Consider the following 20,043-nt stretch of genomic DNA (forward strand, 5'->3'; position numbering starts at 1 on the left):
ATCTTTGGTCCCAAGATGCTATCTTTTAGGAAAGAAGGGAAAAAAAAAAAAAAAAAAAATGGGGTCTCACTCTGTCTCTCTACTGAACATTCAAATCCTAGTGAGGATCATTTTATAATTATAGAAATACTGAATCACTATACTGTGTGCTGCTGCTGCTGCTAAGTCGCTTCAGTCGTGTCCAACTCTGTGCGACCCCATAGATGGCAGCCCACCAGGCTCCCTCGTCCCTGGGATTCTCCAGGCAAGAACACTGGAGTGGGTTGCCATTTCCTTCTCCAATGCATGAAAGTGAAAAGTGAAAGTGAAGTCACTCAGTCATGTCTGACTCTTAGCGACCCCATGGACTGCAGCCCACCAGGCTCCTCTGTCCATGGGATTTTTCCAGGCAAGAGTACTGGAGTGGGGTGCCGTTGCCTTCTCTGTACCAGGAACTAAAATTATAGGTCGATTATGCTTAAAAAAAAAAAAAAAAAAAAAAAAACTCATAGGAAAAGAGATCAGATTTGAAGTTACCAGAGGCAGGGGCTAACAGGAGGGAAAATTGGATGAAGGGAATTCCTCTTAAGATGCATAATTACTAGGGATTTAATGTACAATGTGATAAATATCATTGACACTGGTGTATAATATATATGACAGATGTTAGAAAACTCAGGCGTTCTCATCACAAGAAAAAAAATGTTTTTTCTATTTTATTCTCTACCTATATGAGATGATGGATATCAGTTCAGTCACTTAGTTGTGTCCAACTCTTTGTGACCCCATGAGTGCAGCACACCAGGCCTCCATGTCCATCACCAACTCCCAGAGTTTACTCACACTCTTGCCAATCAAGTCAGTGATGCCATCCAACCATCTCATCCTCTCTTGTCCCCTTCTCCTCCTGCCTTCAATCTTTCCCAGTATCAGGATCTTTTCAAATGGGTCAGTTCTTCACATCAGGTGGCCAAAGTGTTGGAGTTTCAACTTCAGCATTAGTCCTTCCAATGAATATTTAGGACTGATCTCTTTTAGGATGGACTGGTTGGATCTCCTTGCAGTCCAAGGGACTCTAAAGAGTCTTCTCCAACACCACAGTTCAAAAACATCAATTCTTCTGCGCTCAGCTTTCTTTATAGTCCAACTCTCACAGCCATACATGACTACTGGAAGAACCATAGCTTTGACTAAATAGACCTTTGTTTGCAAAGTAATGTCTCTGCTTTTTAATATGCTGTCTAGATTGGTCATAACTTTTCTTCCAAGGAGCAAGTGTCTTTTCATTTCATGGCTGCAGTCACCATCTGCAGTGACTTTGGAGCCCAGAAAAATAAAGTCTGTTACTGTTTCCACTGTTTAACCATCTATTTGCCATGAAGTGATGGGACCAGATGCCATAATATTAGTTTTCCGAATGTTGAGCTTTAAGCCAACTTTTTCACTCTCCACTTTCACTTTCATCAAGAGGCTCTTTAGTTCTTCTTCACTTTCTGCCATAAGGGTGGTGACATCTGCATATCTGAGGTTATTGATATTTCTCCCAGCAATCTTGATTCCAGCTTGTGCTTCATCCAGTCCAGTGTTTCTCATGATATACTCTGCATATAAGTTAAATAAGCAGGGTGACAGTATACAGCCTTGACATACTCCTTTCCTGATTTGGATCCAGTCTATTGTTCCATGTCCAGTTCTAACTGTTGGTTCTTTACCTGCATACAGGTTTCTCAGGAGGCAGGTAAGGTGGTTTGGTATTCCCATCTCTTTAAGAATTTTCCACAGTTTGTTGTGATCCACACAGTCAAAGGCTTTGGCATAGTCAACAAAGCAGAAGTAGATGTTTTTCTGGAACTCTCTTGCTTTTTTGATGATCCAACGGATGTTGGCAATTTGATCTCTGGCTCCTCTGCCTTTTTTAAATCCAGCGTGAACATCTGGAAGTTCACCGTTCACGTACTGTTGAAGCCTGGCTTAGAGAATTTTGAGTATTACTTTGCTAGTATGTGAGATGAGTGCAGTTGTTCGGTAGTTTGAGTATTCTTTGGCATTGCCTTTCTTTGTGACTGCAATGAAAGCTGACCTTTTCCAGTCTTGTGGCCACTGCTGAGTTTTCCAAATTTGCTGGCGTATTGAGTGCAGCACTTTCACAGCATCATCTTTCAGGATTTGAAATAGCTCAACTATTCCATCACCTCCACTAGCTTTGTTTGTAGTGATGCTCCCTAAGGTCCACTTGACTTCACATTCCAGGATGTCTGGCCTTAGGTGAGTGATCACACCATCATGATTATCTGGGTCGTGAAGATCTTTTTTGTACAGTTCTTCTGTGTATTCTTGCCACCTCTTCTTAATATCTTCTGCTTCTGTTAGGTCCATACCATTTCTGTCCTTTATTGAGCCCATCTTTGCATGAAATGTTCCCTTGGTATCTCTGCTTTTCTTGAAGAGATCTCTAGTCTTTCCCATTCTTTTGTTTTCCTCTATTTCTTTGCACTGATCACTGAGGGAGGCTTTTTTTTTTAATCTCTCCTTGCTATTCTTTGGAACTGTGCATCCAAATGGGTATATCTTTCCTTTTCTCCTTTGCCTTTTGCATCTCTTCTTTTCTCAGCTATTTGTAAGGCCTGCTCAGACAACCATTTTGCCTTTTTGTATTTCTTTTTCTTGAGGATGGTGTTGATTACTGCTTCCTGAACAATGTCACAAACCTCCATCCATAGTTCTTCAGGCACTCTTTCTATCAGATCTAATCCCTTGAATCTATTTGTCACTTCCACTGTATAATCGTAAGGGATTTGATTTAGGTCATACTTGAATGATCTACTGGTTTTCCCTACTTTCTTAAATTTAAGTCTGAATTTGGCAATAAAGAGTTCATGACCAGAGCTACAGTCAACTCTCAGTCTTGTTTTTGCTGACTGTATAGAGCTTCTCCATCTTTGGCTGCAAAGAATATAATCAATCTGATTTCGGTATTGACTGTCTGGTGATGTCCTTGTGTAGAGTCTTCTCTTGTGTTGTTGGAAGAGGGTGTTTGCTATGACCAGTACATTCTCTTGGCAAAAGTCTGTTAGCCTTTGCCTGCTTCATTTTGTACTCCAAGGCCAAATTTGCCTGTTAATCCAGGTATCTCTTGACTTCCTACTTTTGCATTCCAGTCCCCTATAATGAAGAGATCATCTTTTTGGGGTGTTAATTCTAGAAAGTCTTGTAGGTCTTCATAGAACTGTTCAACTTCAGCTTCTTCAGCATTACAGTCGAGGTATAGGCTTGGATTACCGTAATGTTGAATGGTTTGCCTTGGAAACGAACAGAGATCATTCTGTCATTTTTGAGATTGCAGCCAAGTACTGCATTTCAGACTCTTGTTGACTCTGAGGGCTACTCCATTTCTTCTAAGGGATTCTTGCCCACAGTAGTAGATATAATGGTCATCTGAGTTAAATTCACCCATTCCAGTCCATTTTAGTTCACTGATTCCTAAAATGTTGATGTTCCCTCTTGCCATCTCCTGTTTGACCACTTCCAGTTTACCTTGATTCATGGACCTAACATTCCAGGTTCCTATGCAGTATTGCTCTTGACAGCATCAGAACTTGGTTCCATCACCAGTCACATCCCTAACTGGATGTTGTTTTTGCTTTGGCTCCGTCTCTTCACTCTTTCTGGAGTTATTTCTCCACTGATCTCCAGTGGCATATGGGCACCTAGCGACCTGAGGAGTTCATCTTTCAGTGTCCTGTCTCTTTGCTTTTTCATACTGATGGATATACATTAAACTTATTGTAGTAATCATTTCATTTGTACATAAATCAGCTCTTTATGCTGTACACCTGAAATTTGTATAGCACTGTATGTCAATTATACTTCAATAAAACTGGAAAGAAGAAAATTTTTAAATAAAAGTTCAAAACCTATAAGATTTCTCTCTTTTCCTCTCTCCTTGAAGTGAAGTGAAGTTGCTCAGTCTTGTCTGACTCTGCAACCCCATGGACTGTAACCTACCAGGCTCCTCCGTCCATGGGATTTTCCAGGCAAGAGTGGGTTGCTATTTCCCTCTCTCCTTACCTCAAGCATTTTCCAAAGATTTTATTCATGCCGGCACTGTACTAGGGCCTTGAAACATAAGGGAAGAATAAGACATAGTTTTTTTCTGCCAACTAGCTGAGTAAGTGACCTGTTATACCATCTCTGTATTCACATTTCAATCCAGACTCAGGGCAAAGGAGGGAAGAAAGTCATCCAGACTGATGAGTGGAGGCAAGGCCCTATCGAAGAACGCCTTGAGTACGCTCTCGTGAAGGTGAGTGTGGGCCGGAGGCTGGGTGCTGGTCCTGGTGGCCGATGGCATGGCTGGAGGAGAGGTGCTGGCAGCAGCTGACGAAGGAGATTCCCTGGACTACTCCTGAGTGATTTGCCCTCCATCCCACCTCTATGTCTAGTACATTAGGCAGTATCTGGAGATATTTTAGGTTGTTCTGACTGGAGTGGGAGGTTTTTACTGGCATCCAGTGACCAGGGATGCTGGTAAACATGCTGCACTGCACGGTAGAGGCCTGCACCACAGAGAATTATTCAGTGCAAACTGTCAGTAGTGCCAGAGGTGAGAAGTGCTGTTCTAGACCATGTGGCTGTCTCTTGATCAACAAATGAGTTCTGGCTCTTCTGCTGTAGTTAGACTTTTAGTCCAGATAGATAATCTCTTGGCTTCGGTTTCCTCATTTGTGAGTCTGGAAATTTCAGGATTTTTTTTTTTTTTTTTTTTGTCTCTAGAATTTAACTTTTAATTTCTTGGAACTTTTGAGATTCACCTACTTCAGATTGTGGAACTAGTTTGGATCCTTGAACTGGGGACACTGGAGGATTAGGGCTTGATCAGTGAAGGCTGGGTCCTCCCTGCACCCAGCCCTGTCAGTGGGAAAACAGTGATTTCACAGGAGATATTTGTTTACATGTAATCTGGTAAACCACTAGGATAAAAAGTGTATTTTATTATGAATTTGAACTTATTAGTACTCCTTCTGTCACTAATTTTTCATTTTATATCAATAAAATGCTTTATGTCAATAAAGCCATCTAGGCCCTTTACATTTTACACATTTAATCCTCAAAATAACCATGTGAGGTTGGTATTGTATGATGATTAAATGAGGAACCTGATGCTTAATAAGTTGTCTAAATTCGTGATAAGAGCCAGGATTTGAACACATGCAGTCTGATTCCAAAACCCACACTCTTAACTATTTATTTGTTGTTGGATGTTTGAACTTAAGCCAATATATCCTGTGAATTTTCCCTAATTTTTTGTTTTTCTGTAGGGCATTGAAAAATATATTATTGAAGATACTGAGGAAGCCAGGTTAAACCAGGAAAAATATCCCCGACCTCTGAATATAATTGAAGGGCCGCTGATGAATGGCATGAAAGTTGTTGGTGATCTTTTCGGAGCTGGAAAAATGTTTCTACCTCAGGTTGGCAAATGGTGGGGGAAAAGTTTCACAATTGAAGGAAAGAGCCTTTATCTTTTAATAAATAGTAAATTTGAGTCTGTTTCTCTGGTTTAATTTTGATGAAAACCCAGGGGCATTGAGGTGTGATTCTGTTCATTCTTTGTCTGAAGTCACTTTTAGGCATAGTCTGAAAAGTCCATCTAGGGTGATGTGGACGTTAGAGGTCATCTGGACATTCCCAGCATTAGTCTTCATGTTCTGGGCTTCTGTACCACCTCTTACCCCAGCACAAGTCTGTCCCCCCACCTCCCAAATTAAAATAAAACCCAAGATTAGTGTAAAGTCAGTCATGTTAAGATTTGATTTGACCAGCCAGTGTTCATCCTTAAGGATGAATATTTTGAAAAGATCATTACCATTTTAAATAATGATATGCATTAAATAATATGTTTCAAGTTAAACCAGTAGTCTTATTTTGATTTACAGCAGCTACCGACCACATTGATTAACACTGGCACTTTTTGAGACTTCTGGGTTCAGGTCTGTAAGGCATACAAAAAACGAAAAATCCCTGTTCTTTTTTTATTTCTTTAACTTTTTAAAATTGAAGTATAATTGATTTTTAAAATTTATTCTATATTTAATTATTCATTGTCCATTCCCCATTTTCCTTCATAGCATTTATCTTTTCTTATAGATTTACTGTTTTATAATTCACATGCAATAAAATGTGCATGATTAAAGGATGCAGTTTGATAAGCTTTAACATGTCTGTACCTGTGAAACCACCACCACACTCAGGGAACATTCAGTTGTCCTGCATTAGTCTCCCCAAGTCTGGGATAGTTTCACAGTCTTTTTTTTCATGATGTCAACTTATTGTTTTAACTTCTTATGTTTGAGTAAACTTTAGACTTACAAGTTGCAGATGCAGATTAAGTGATCATGTATCCCCCTCAACTTCTTCCCCTAATGTTAACCTTTTCACTTGATCATAGTGTAGTTATCAGAACCAGGAAATTAATACTGATATAATCATGTTAAGTAATCACCTTATTCACATTTCACCAGTGTTTCTGCTATTCTTCTCTTCTCTTTGTGTTCCATAATCCCACATTGCCTTTATCTTGAACAGTTCCTGAGTTTTATGACCTTGACTTTTGAAGAGCATTGTACAGTTTGGTAAATGACAGGCTCTCTCTCAGTTTGAATTTTCCTGATGTTTTCTCATTGTTGGTGAGAATAACACAGAGTAATGCTGTGCCCTTCTCATATCAGGAAGCCCATCATGTTGCTATGTCTCATTACTGGTGAGGTTAACGTTGATCATTTTGTTAAGAGTGTCTGCTATGTTTCTCCACTGTAAATTTTTTTGTAGGGAGAAACGTTGAGACTGTACAAATACCCTGTTTTCTCATCCTGCTTCTCATGAATTTTAGTATACATTCATGAAATTTTATGAAAGTCCCTGTTCTTGCTTATCTATTTAACAAATTCAACATATTACATTTTGTAAATTTAAGGTATACAGTGATACATATTTTAATATGATTGCCATTGAAATAATATTTATCACACTATATAATTATAGTACAATATTGTCTATTCATTATACTGTGTGTTAGAGCCCTGTGGCTTCTTTACTTGTTACAAGTTTGTACCCTTAAATATCATTAGTCTTACCCTCCCATCCCTATCCCATGGTAACTACAGTTTCACTCTCTGTTTTGTTTTTTCTTTCCAGTTTGACTTCTTTTAGGTTCTGCATATAAGTGAGATCATCCAGTACTTGTTTTTCTCTTTCTGATTTATCTTGCTTAGTATAATGTCCTCAAGATCCAATCATGGCTGAATGATACTCCATTCTGTATATATACCACATCTTTTTTATCCATTCACCTGTTGATGGGCATTTGGGTTGTTCCATGTCTTGGCTGTTATAAATAATGCTCTGATAAACCTATTGAAATCCTATTTTCATTTCCTGTAGGTTTATACTGAGAAGTGGAATTGCTTGATCATGTGGTAGACCTATTTTTAATTTTTCTAAGAACCTCCATACTGTTTTCCATTCCCACCAACAGTGCCTAAGAGTTCCCTTTTCACCACAACCTCACCAGCACCTGTTGGTTTTTGTTTTCTTGATGGTGACCATTCTAACCTATGAAAGTGAAAGTCACTCAGTTATGTCCTACTCTTTGTGACCCCATGGACTATACAGTCCACGGAATCCTCCAGGCCAGAATACTGGAGTGGGTAGCCTGTCCCTTCTACAGCAGATCTTCCCGACCCAGAAATTGAACTAGGGTCTCCTGCCTTGCAGGTGGATTCTTTACCAACTGAGCTGTCAGTGAAGCCCTGAGCTATCATGTGTGAAGTGGTATCTTAGTGTGATTTGTATTTGTTATCTTCCTGACAATTAGTGATGTTGAGCATCTTATCATGTGCCTATTGGCCACTTTGATATCCTTTTTGGAAAAATACCTTTTTAGTTCTCCTGTCCATTTTTAAATCAGATTATTTGGGTTTTTGTTGTAAAGTTGCATTAGTTCTTTATATATTTTGGATATTAATCCCTTATCCAATTTATGTTTACAAAATTTTTCTCTAATTCTATAGACTGTAAGGCTCTTTTTCCTTTTGCATAAGCCTTAATTATAAGTGAATTGTGACACTGGGGATTGAGAAGAGAAGGCTGAGAAGGGGCTTTTGGAGGAGAAGCTTGACACTTGGAGGATGTGCAGAACTTCAGGAAATGATAGAGGGCCTTCTAGGTGGAGAAAAAATAACATGCAGAAGTTCAGAGGACAGAAACTGCAACATTTGATTTCCAGCCTTGTTTTTCTTCTTCTGTACCTGACTGATTAATTTTCCTCATGGTGAACTCATTCCTCACCCACCCGCTGTCAGAAATGGACTCAAGGGTGGCTGACCTGAGGTCATAACATGCATGATAATTTGTGCTAAAATTTCACAAGCAACCATGTGTAACCATCCAGGTGTTTTGGTAAAGATGCTTGACTCTGTGTATTTTACCCAGGTTATAAAGTCAGCTCGGGTCATGAAGAAGGCTGTGGGTCACCTTATTCCCTTCATGGAAAAAGAGAGAGAAGAAACCAAAGTGCTTACTGGCAAAATAGAAGACGAGGCAAGTCATTTTGTTGGGGCCTGTGGACCTTGTGAGGAATTGGCTCTGGATACTCTTACTGGGCTGGAGGGTAGGGACCTAAGCCATTGGGCTTGACTGTGTCATTGACGATGAAGCAGCGAAGTGAAACAACTTTTTTACCAAGTATTAGAATACCCTAGGATTTTCTATAGAACGTGGCTTTATGAAATTTTTAATAGAAACATTATTTTCTAAACAAAGCCATGATTTCAAGACAAAACCAGTTCGTTCATTCATCTCCCAACTATTTACAGAGCTCTTACGCGTGGCGGGTAGTGTGCTCGACCCTGCCCTTGAGACGCTGTTTGGTTTTGGAAAGCGTCTTACCTGCAGACTCTCTGTGCTGGGCATGTTCTTGGCACCACTGCTGGATTTAGTTCCCTTCTTGTTGGCTGCGCCACCACAGTCAATCGTTACGCTTTTGACCTTGTTTAGCTCCCTGTGAAGCTCAGTCAGCTTTGGCCCCTAAGATTCTGAATTCTTAAATCTATCTGTGTTTGTGAATGGCTCTGATGGTAGTGTTCATAAAAATCCCACTTGCCTTGCATGTCTTTTTCTTTTCTTTCTTTTTCTCTTTTTGAGGGAGGAGATGGTGATGGAACAACGGTGTTGAAGAAGATAGTCTGAGCCCTCCTGCCCTGGGCTGCTGTGGTCCTTCCCATTCTAGTGGGACACATGCAGTTCACCAGAGCCTCCCTCTCCCTTTCCTGCTAACATTTACTAAACATTTATCAGATAGGCTTGGGGGTTACAAATATGATCTTCAGTGATGGGACTGTTTTGTATTTGAACTTAAACTGTTTCTGAGATGATGGAATACATGATCTGGGTTGACGCCCCCTCAGTGAACCACCTGGGGGGTTGCAGCTTACAGCCTTCCTCACACAGAGCATGAGGCTTGGGTTCTGGGTCCATCTTTGAGGGTTGCCTTGGTTGTATTGAATTGCTTTCTGTGCCAGCACCTGCCTGGCTCCAGAGAACCAGGTGACCTAGCAATGCTGAACTGTTTGACTTCCTCTCCAGGACCCTTACCAAGGCACCATCGTGCTGGCTACTGTTAAAGGTGACGTACACGACATAGGCAAGAACATAGTTGGAGTGGTTCTTGGCTGCAATAATTTCAGGTAAATTAGGACCCACCTTTCTTACCTGAGCCCCTTTCTTATTTAAAGTAAAAGCATGAACAGGTGATACGTCTTGGGTGGGAAGGGCAGGGAAGAGCTGTGGATGTTAGAGGTTGTTTTTCTTCACATGTTTTTGAATTTTCTACATTGAACATACCTTTTCAAATGAAGTAATTTAACAATTATTTAATGGTGTACATTCAGTAAGGACAAAAAGAATAGAAAACAGTATTCAAGCAGGGTCAAACAACCCAGAGGCTTCTGGGGAATTGACTTCAGGCCAGAGGCTCCAACATTCGACCCCACCCCATGGCCATATTTCCTTTTTACTCTCAATAAGCTGCCAGATTTTAAAGCCAAGATCTTATTAAGACCTTGGCTAAATGGAGTTTTATAAGAAGGCTTTGACCATTCTTTTTCCTTTGCTTAGAAGAGAACCATGCCATGCCTCTTAGTATTGATGAAGCTAGTTTTTGACTGTTGTATACAAGTAAAATCCCTTTCTTATATCTCTCATTATAGTTGAATAATTATTTAGCGCCAATTTATTTCTGGGTGAGAGCTCATAACCCACAGTAAGAGCATGTTTTGCTCAGATTTCAACGTATTCTTTGTAATGAAAAGCCTGATAGTTTAACTAATGTCTTCTCTGGTCCATATCCAGCCAACGGTCCTTTTGAGGTGTGAACTTCTTTGCATGTGCTGTTTTCTCTATAGAGAGGAGAAACAGCTGCAGCTGCGGCTGGGCCCCCTTGGGGTCAGGGTTAGAGACTTCCCACTGTCAGACAGCCATCACCCTCTAAGGCCCTACCTGCTTTCAAACTGTTCATCCATGTCTGTGTTCAAGGCTAATTAAATGCAGCTAAGGAAGGTTGGAGATAAAGGAGCATTGGCAGAGTGGCACCTTCTTCTCTGACTGTCTTCACAGGCACTTCTGTTTGGCTGCTTGTTCACTATAAAAGATGGAGCATTCTCTCCTAGTCCTAGAAACAAGGAATATTTTTCTTGGAATATATTTATTATTTTTTTAAAGATAAATATTCCAGAGAGACAGTGGAGGTTGTTACAGTAAGATTTTTACGTATAGAATAAGTATTTGGATGAGGAATAAATATTTGATAAGGTGTTGGCGTCCTAAAATCTCTTGACATTTCAGCTGTTGTCTCATCTTTTCAAATCCTATGCTGTTGATTTCTATTTGCATTCATCTCAATTAGTTCACATTCATTTCAGCTAATAAATGTTTATAGATCATCTACTGTTTACCATGAATTGTATCAGAGACACCCAGATGATTTAGTTGACTTTTCTCCATTCAGGAACTTTACTGTTTGTCAGGCTAAAAAGCCAGGTACATATTCAATGGTGATAATAAGACAAAAACTACTGAAAAAAAGCAATTTGTAAGCAAGCTCCCTAAAGCAATTCTAAAGCAATTCTTGAGATATCATTGTCTGTGTTTATCCTTTTGTATTATGAAAAATGGGTAAGTAGCTGAGAGAATCATACCAGTAATGTTTCTTCCTCCAGTAAAGGCATTTTAAGAGGCCAGGGAGAACTGTGGCATTTCTCCAGGGTGCTACTGGAGCCCGATGTCATCAGTGAAAGCGACTTATTAAACCTGAACGCTTTCCTCCATCACACCCATCTCCTCTGGCTTGTACACTGAAGGATCGCTTATTTTTTGCTGGCTTCCCAGGTGACATAGTGGTAAAGAATCTTCCTGCCAATACAGGAGACACAAGAGACCTGGGTTCAATCCCTGGGTCAGGAAGATCCCCTAGTGTAGGAAATGGCAACCCACTCTAGTATTCTTGTTTACAAAATTCCATCAACAGAGGAGCCTGGTGGGCTACCGCCCGTGGAGTTGCAAAGAGTCAGACCTGACTGAGCACTCACATAATAATGGCAACTGGAGAAACATCTTCTGATGAAACTTTATTCTTTTTGTAAAAAATAAGTGAATGTGCAAACGTTTTTTCTTTGGAGGTCAAACACCCCTTTGGGTTTTGTGTCTCATAATACATGGACTCTCTACACTGATGGGTTTAATGTTATAATGTCAGGTAGACAGATGCCCCTGAGATAGGCCTTGTGCAGTGAAATGTATACTTTGACTATGTATCCGTGCTGCAGGCTAATGCCTGGGTGAATCACCCAGCTAGTTGAGTGAGTCTAGCAAACCATCTAGTACCAGATGCTAATACAACTTTTTCATTCCCGGCTCTTTGTCACTGGTCAGTAAATCTCATGAAATTCTAAGAGTTCTTTGTGGGGAAAAAAGAAGTAAAAAGGACTGACTCAAAGTGATAGTTCTGTCTAGACAGAAAAGGCACATTTTTTTATGGGGATGATGCAATAGTATTTGCAGATTTGAGAATTTGAATAGATCTGGGGATATGTCCACCTTAGGTATTAGAGTTTACTAATGCCTAACATTTATTTACCACTTCACAATTTATCTAGTGCTGCTTTTATATAACTGGTTTTTCCTTTTTTTCCCCTTTGTATTCTTGTCCTGATTTCTTTCTTTCTTTTTTTTTTCCTGTCCTTCATTCTTTTTTTCTTTTCATGGATTTGATCCTGCTTTGCCTGCCTTAATTATTGTACTTCTCATTTACACAGCTATCAAGTGGCAGGCCATCCTCAGGGCTTCTGAGTCCAAAACTCAGGATTCTGTACTGTGTCAGTTTAGCTTTCAATATTTATTCCAGTTTTAAGCAACTTTAACTGCAATGTCTAGTATTAATATTCCAGTTTAATTCCTCTTTAGAAATAATTTAGAATATTTAAACATATTTTGATCAGATATTTGAATACATAAAGTTGAGTTTAGAATACTCTAATAATTATTATATAAAAAGACAAATTTAGACTTTTCCCATTTAACATAATGCACCCTGTTTAATTGGATAAGAAAAAATAGGATGTAATAACAAAATTTAAAATTAAGTATACATCTAGTACTTTTAAAAATATGGATCTGGTGAAACTTATCTGAGATGTATTTTCATGTTAATCAATGGTTCTTAATATAAATATCTAGTAAATAATATATGGGTAAATAATATATGGTTAAGAAGGGAACACTTTAAAACTGTATAATGCTAGAGTTTTCAGCTAAGTGAGGAAAAGGAGTGTATTTAAGTCAAGGGCACACTGATCTTTCCTAGCACCTCACAGGTTCTCTTGATAATTATTTGGATATTTTCACCTGTTGTGTGTGTGTGCTTTTGGAGCTTAATTGAAATAGAATTGACATACAACATTGAGTAAGCTTAAGGTGTAAAACATTGATTTGATTTGCAGTATGATCACCACATAGTGTTAGCTAACCCAACACATAATTACCATTTCTTATTTGTGGTGAGAACATTTAAGATATACTTTCTTAACACTCACATAGCATGCAGTGTTGTTAACTCTGTTCAGAGTGCTGTGTATTAGATCCCTAGAACTTAGTCATCTTCCAGCTGGAAGTTTGTACCCTTGACCAACATCTCCCCATTTTCCCCACCCTACAGCCCCTAGTAACGCCTCTTCTACTCTGTTTCTGTGCATTCAGCTTTTTAGACTCCCCATATAAGCCTGTCATACAGTATTTTTCTTTCACTGTATATCTTATCTCAGCATAATGCCTTCAGGGTCCATCCATTGTTTCAGTGGAAAGACTTCTTTCTTTCTTATGGCTTCTTAATGGTTTCATTGTATGCATCTATCACATCTTTATCCATTTATCTGTTGACACACAGCTTAACCACACGTTGGAAATCTTGGTTGGGACTGCAAACTGGTACAGTACTCCCATCTAGTGGTGATACATGTGAATTGCAGGATCAGAAGACACTGCCACCTTTAACCTCACTTAACAGATGTGAGGCACCCTAAGAAAAATTCGTTTTATTTTACTTTTTAATTCTTTCTGGAGAGTAAAAGGGGCTTTATCTATTAAAAGATTTATTTTCAAAATTTTATATATTCTTAAATAGTTTTGGATGCCTTTGCTAAGGTATTTGGTGCAGCTTACATTTTGTCTGAATTAGAAGCCCAAATTAAATGCTAATGTTTACAGCTCTGTTATAACCACTTTAGAATGATGACTGTAAAATTTTGAAATTTCCATAGCATTCATTTTTATTTTCTTTAATCTCTCATGTGGCAAAAGGAAAGAATGTGTATAAGAAGAGACTTACAGACATGGGGTATAGCTCAGAGTGCAGAAGGGAAATCAAGAGAAAGCCAAGGGAGGTGTAGATGTATGCAGGGGAAGCAGGGAGTTGTAGTAAAGGGGAGAGAAAATGGGGAGGGGTTGGGAAGGGTGGCGGCGGGCAGGGATGGGATTGACCCAGGCTTTGGATCCTTTCCTTCAGCCAGAGTTCCCCAGGGCCAGCTGTTCATGATTCTAGACCTTCGTTGTGCTAGTATCTACTGGATGGTCCTCTTCTTTCCTTCACCTGCCTAATACTTGCTCAAGATTCAGGCGATAGTACCCTCCTGGAATCCTCCTGAAACTGTTGTCCAGGTTAGATGGCCTCTCACAGCACACTGTAAAGGCCTCCTGCCTGGCACTTACCACACTGTGTTCTAATTTAGAACTTTCCAGCAGTTTCTCAACTCACATGTGCCCAGAAACGGATCCCCTTCTTTCTCCAGGGTGTGAGTGAGGACAGCCCCAGTCCTAGATTGGTTGACCCTGGTGGCAAGTAGCCTCCTTCCTGTATCCCAGTGCCATAAGTACTATTTTCTATGCATGGAAAACATAAAGTGCTCCTCTAAGCAGTGATATATTTGACTGTTTCCCAACAAAACTTGTTAAAGCAGCCTAATAAGTTGGAAGTTGAACTCGTCATACTCTAGGCCCCCAGTTCATTGTTTCCAGACCTCTTCTTAACCTCCCTAACATCTGGTCACCTCTCTTGCTGATTGCTTCTTCTCTGTGTGACCCCCGAAAAGGGGAGTCTTCAGGGCTTAACCCTGGGACCTCTTCTCGGTCTGTCCTCACTGCTTCTCAGACTTCAGTGAACCTTCTGACCACCTGGGGATCTTGTTAAGTCAGATCTGATTAAAATAGGTCTGGACAGACAGGCTTAGATCATCTCATTCAGTCTCATGAATTTTTTTTTTCTGTTCCTCTCCCCTGTCATCTCGATCTCTCCCCTTCCCCTCCTCTTCCCACTCTTCCCTTAACCCCTTCTCTCCAACCCCTACCCACGTTTGGCAATTCATTTTTCTGAATATTTTACACATGGTCTCAGGACTTCTTAATGCCATGTAATATGCCAACAAGTCCCAGGTTTTATCTCCAGCTTGGATTGCTCACCTGGGCTGCAGGCTTACAGATCCAGATGACTACCTGAGAGCTCCATTTAGATTTCTTAAAAAAACTTAAACTCAATATTTTGAAATTTTAAGTAATCACCATTAAGATGCCCTCTTCTGTCTCTCTGAGCTCACTCCCTACAGCTTTCTCCTTCCTCCATTTCTATCTGACCACAAGGTCTCCTTATTTTTCCTCCAACAAAGCAAGCAGGCACACGTTCCTGAAAGATAGAGCCCCTGAAACAAGAAAAAGGATTGAGAGTGAGATGATTCTTGCCATCATACTGATGAGTTTTAATTCTTAAAATACAACATACAATGTTGAAAGCAGTCAGCTTTGAAATCCATACATCTTTGTCTTGATGTAAAAGCGATATGCTCTTTCACTTGGTGTTATAGGCTGTATTTAGTCATAGTTCAACAAACCCAGTTACCGGCCTATGTGCAGTGTGCTAAAGAGAAAGAACAGGCCGCCTCACCCCCGTTACAGCCTGCAGTGCCCCACCATCCACCTCTGTGCATGTTTTCTAGTGGATTAGTGCTAACATACTGAAGAGAGTCATCATTGATTTGAAATTGTCCGCTTTCTGAGGATTCTCTTTGTGCTAGTTTATTTTTTTTTAAGTACTATGATAACAAGCTAAAAAGTCCAACTTAAATATAAACCGGTATATAATGAGAAACAGTGCCCCTTCCTGCCCTTGGTGTTCAACACCCACTGTTAGCAGCTGCTGGGATGTCAGGTGGTGGTACTTAAGCATTGCCTTTTTTTTTTTTAACTTAAAATCATTTTGTCTGTTTAGTTATTTAAGAATTGTTGACATGAGGAAACAAAAGAAAATGTGCACTCTAATTTTTAAAACATCTTTATAACCAATGCTCATGATGAAATTAAATTGTCAAAGTGATGGACATCCTTGGTACTCTCTCAATCTAGAATAGAGGAGTAGTTTACAGAACATTTTCCAAGGCTGAAATCCCGTTTTCTCTGAGATCCAGGAAGCCATCCCCTCCTGGAGTCACAGCTCCGTGGAGAGCGCGCTCTGGGCTTCCTCTGCCCAGTCCCACTCTCCTCACGTGCCCACGTGATCTGCTCTTCCTCTGAGTCTTGCTCGTCTCTCCTGGTAGCTGTTCTTTCATTCATTCTCCCTCTCCTTTGACTTATGGGAGATTCCCTTCTCATCAGCTTTTCATGTACAGGAACTGATCCCTTCTTCCTTATCCTTCTTGTTGGCTTCCATGTAGGGTATCCTGTTCAGTAGATATTGAGGGAGTGAACTTCTCTAACATCTTTATTGGCCTCCATGGCTAAGAAGACGCGTTTTCGTGTCAGATCCTGGTTCAGATCCCAGCTCTGCTACTAGTGAATTGTCTGGCTGGACAAAATGCTTAACTTCCTGGCACATGCTTTTCTGGACCCTTCTTTATTAAAAATGTAAAAATCATGTTTTCAAGAATTAAAGAAAAAGTATTCTTTGGTAAAACCTACCTCAAAATCAAATTTAAAATAGGAATCAAACATCATAAAAATATTTATATTGTTTAGTGCAATAATCCCATTTATAACAGTCCATCCCATGTATATATTTGAATAAATACATGAAATAAATATATGAAAACAACCCCCCCCCCCCACCACCCCGAGAAAAAGACACAGACTCCTGTGAGGGTTAAACAAGATTGTTTATATAGAAGGCTTAGCATAGTGGAAATATCCCAGGTGTCCATTGACAGATGAATGAATAAACATCTGGCACATTCATACAATGAAATATTATTCAGCCTTAAAAAGGAATGAAGTTCTGACTTAGGCTACAGTGGGGGAGGAACCCTAAAGATGTTAGGCTAAGTGAAATTAGCCAGACCCATTAAGACAAATGATGTATGATTCCGCTTGTAGAAATATCCAGACAAGGCAAATTCATAGAGATGGAAGGCCATGTAAAGGTTACTTGTTGCTGAGGGATTATAGGGTTTCTGTTTGGGGCAGTGAAAGAGTTTGGAAATTAAATAGTAGTGATGGTTACACAACATTGCGACTAACGAGTGACCCTCAACTTACACCTAAAAATGGTTGCAGTGGCACATCATGTATTGTATATATTTTGCCAGAGCTTAGAAAATAGTGTCCTCTACCAAAAGCTACCTTAAACGGGTGAACTACAAGCTCTGTGGATTGTGTCAGCGAAAGTCTTTGAAAAAGCTCAGTGTAGCCCCTGCCCAGGGCCAGTTCCTAATCAATGGCAGTCATCACTGGGTCGGTTGTCAATGTTTGGTGAGCTTTTCAGTGTGATTCCAGTTTACATGAGAGCGGTGTTTAATGGCTAAATAAAAATGTTCCTTTAGCTTTTTTGATAATTAATGGGATCTCATTAATTATCTCACATCTCGTTTCTGTACCCCAGAGTTATTGATTTAGGAGTCATGACTCCATGTGACAAGATACTGAAGGCTGCTCTAGACCACAAAGCAGGTACTATGCAACTGGGTTCCTGGGCATTTCAGTGAATTGTGTTCTCCCAGTGTCCGTCGGCGAAGGGTGATGCCCCCACCCATGGAGGTTACTGGGACATGCAGACACTCAAGTGATAGCTCCTGCCTGGAGGGTTCTGTCATTTCCATTTATAACGGGGACTAAAGGGGTGAATAGGTAACCGTGAAGCTCCTTTATAGTTCTGAGGAAGGGGTATGGGGACAGGCTTCTTAGAACAATTTGTATTGGATTTTATTTTTCTCTGTGTGTATTTGTTCTTATATTTCTTCTGACACTGTGGCATATCCCATCTGGGAAATCATGAACTAACAGTTTCGTGGCTTTTCCTGAAACAGTGGCAAGCAGATTATTGCAACTTGAAGTTGCAAATCATATTTACTACCAAAAGCAAACAATAAATTGAAAACCCCCAGTCAGAAAAGAAGTCTCAAAATTATTAATAGAAATTGGGAATTTATCTTCTGGCTTGTGGTCTTTGTTACTGAGTTTTGAAAATGAGTCTCCATACCTTTACTCTTTTTCTCCCATCCTCCTTGTCATTGTTCTTTTTTTCCTTTTTTAAAATAATAGATATAATTGGCCTGTCAGGACTCATCACTCCTTCCCTGGATGAAATGATTTTTGTCGCTAAGGAAATGGAGAGACTAGCTATAAAGATCCCATTGTTGATCGGAGGAGCTACCACTTCCAGGTGAGTCATGCTAATGAGCTTCATGCCTCACTGAAATTTTCATAGATGCTAGTGTTTAAAAACAGGGATAAAACCTGAGGTTTTTCCTACGTGTAGTACCTTGGCTCCGTGTTGTATAAATACACGAATTTTCCAGTCTTCGTACCTCAAGAGCCAAAATAATTTCGGGGCCTGCTGCAGGAAACTCCTCCATCAATGCCACCCCAACACCTGTTTCTGGATTCCTTTGGCCTGTAATCCTCTTTCCCTTAATCCTCTCACCTCCTGTTCAGTTCCTGAGACTTCTAATGAACACTTATACCTCCTGCAATCAGACTGAGTGAAGATGTATGTTTTAGCACAAAGGCATTGCTTGAATTTTAGCCCACTCTCTGTCTTAAAGCAGGTGTCTGAGTAATTACAAGCTCTATTGAAGAAACTCTGACCTTGTAATAGTTGAGATAGAAAGCTGACTGAGAGAAAATGAATCAGAGGATCACTTTGGGAAGTTGTTTCTGAAAAGGAGACCTTTTGGGAACTTTTGGGTCAAATAATTTAAAGAAGAGAAAGTTCAAATTTGGTCACATGATCATTGTTCATTTTGTCAGATATTTCCTGGGGTCATGATCATAATGATAGTTGGTGAGAGGTATGTTAATTAGAGGTAGACTTTTTATGACACATTCCTTATGCCCCATATAGCTCACTTTGGCAGGGAGCAGTGCCCAGGTAGAGCATTGGTCCCGATGGTCGCACAAGCATGCAGTTTGTTTCTGATACAAAATACAGTAGATGGCCAGCCCAAAGCTATTCAGAGTTCCTTTCACACGAGAAACAACTATATGTTAAGCCACTTGTAGTAGTTAGGAATCTCCAAACAGGATGTGTGTCTGTACATGGGGCATGAGGGGAGCAGGACAGAGAAAAATTGATTTTAGGAACTGTCTCATGTGATTCTGGAAGCAAGAACGTCTGAAATCTGCAGAGAAGGTGGCCATACTAGAGGCCTGGTAAGAGTTGCTGTTGAATCTTGAGTCCAAAGGCAGTCTGGAGGCAGAAGGCCTTCTTCCTCTGGGAACCCCAGTCTTTTCTCTTTGTTGTTGTTGCTCAATTGCTCAGTCGTATCTGATTCTTTGTGACCCCACGGACTGCAGCACACCACGCTTCCCTGTCCATTACCATCTCCCGGAGCTTGCGCAAACTCATGTCCATTGAGTCGGTGATGCCATCCAACCATCTCATTCTCTGTCGTCCCCTTCTCCTCCTGCCTTCAATCTTTCCCAGAATCAGGGTCTTTACCAGTGAGTCGGCTCTTCCCATCAGGTGACCGACATACTGGAACTTCAGTCCTTCCAATGAATATTCAGAACTGATTTCCTATAGGATTGACTGTTTTGATCTCCTTGCAGTCCAAGGGACTCTAAAGAGCCGCCTTCAATACCACAGTTTGAAAGCATTGATTCTTTGGTCCTCAGCCTTTATGGTCCAGCTCTCACATCCACACATCACTATTGGAAAACTTTGACTGTACAGACTTTTGTCAGCAAAGTAATGTCTCTGCTTTTTAACATGCTGTCTAGGTTGGTCATAACTTTTCTTCCAAAGGAGCAAGCGTCTTTTAATTTCATGGCCACAGTCATTGTCTGCAGTGATTTTGGAGCCCAAGAAAATAAAGTCTTTTACTGTTTCTATTGTTTCCCCATCTATTTGCCATGAAGTGATGGGACGAGATGCCTTGATCTTAGTTTTTTGAATGTTGAGTTTTAAGCTAGCTTTTTCACTCTCCTCTTCCACCTTCATCAAGAGGCTCTTTAGTTCTTCTTTGCTTTCTTCCATAA

The 20,043-nt window shown here is 40.1% G+C and overlaps 1 protein-coding gene across 4 annotated transcripts in view; it reads left to right on the forward strand.

Moving 5' to 3' along the window:
* Window positions 1-20,043, forward strand: part of MTR (5-methyltetrahydrofolate-homocysteine methyltransferase) — a 123,354-nt gene that overhangs the window by 78,205 nt on the left and 25,106 nt on the right. For all 4 annotated transcript variants that reach the window (XM_055588981.1, XM_055589000.1, XM_055588989.1 and 1 more), the window contains 6 exons: window positions 4,193-4,282; window positions 5,298-5,450; window positions 8,470-8,577; window positions 9,622-9,722; window positions 17,447-17,514; window positions 18,106-18,226. In XM_055588981.1, coding sequence (XP_055444956.1) covers window positions 4,193-4,282; window positions 5,298-5,450; window positions 8,470-8,577; window positions 9,622-9,722; window positions 17,447-17,514; window positions 18,106-18,226 — 641 coding nt within the window. The remainder of the gene's footprint in view (window positions 1-4,192; window positions 4,283-5,297; window positions 5,451-8,469; window positions 8,578-9,621; window positions 9,723-17,446; window positions 17,515-18,105; window positions 18,227-20,043) is intronic.

Source organism: Bubalus kerabau, chromosome 1 (genome assembly GCF_029407905.1).
Source record: "Bubalus kerabau isolate K-KA32 ecotype Philippines breed swamp buffalo chromosome 1, PCC_UOA_SB_1v2, whole genome shotgun sequence".
Taxonomy (NCBI): domain Eukaryota; kingdom Metazoa; phylum Chordata; class Mammalia; order Artiodactyla; family Bovidae; genus Bubalus; species Bubalus kerabau.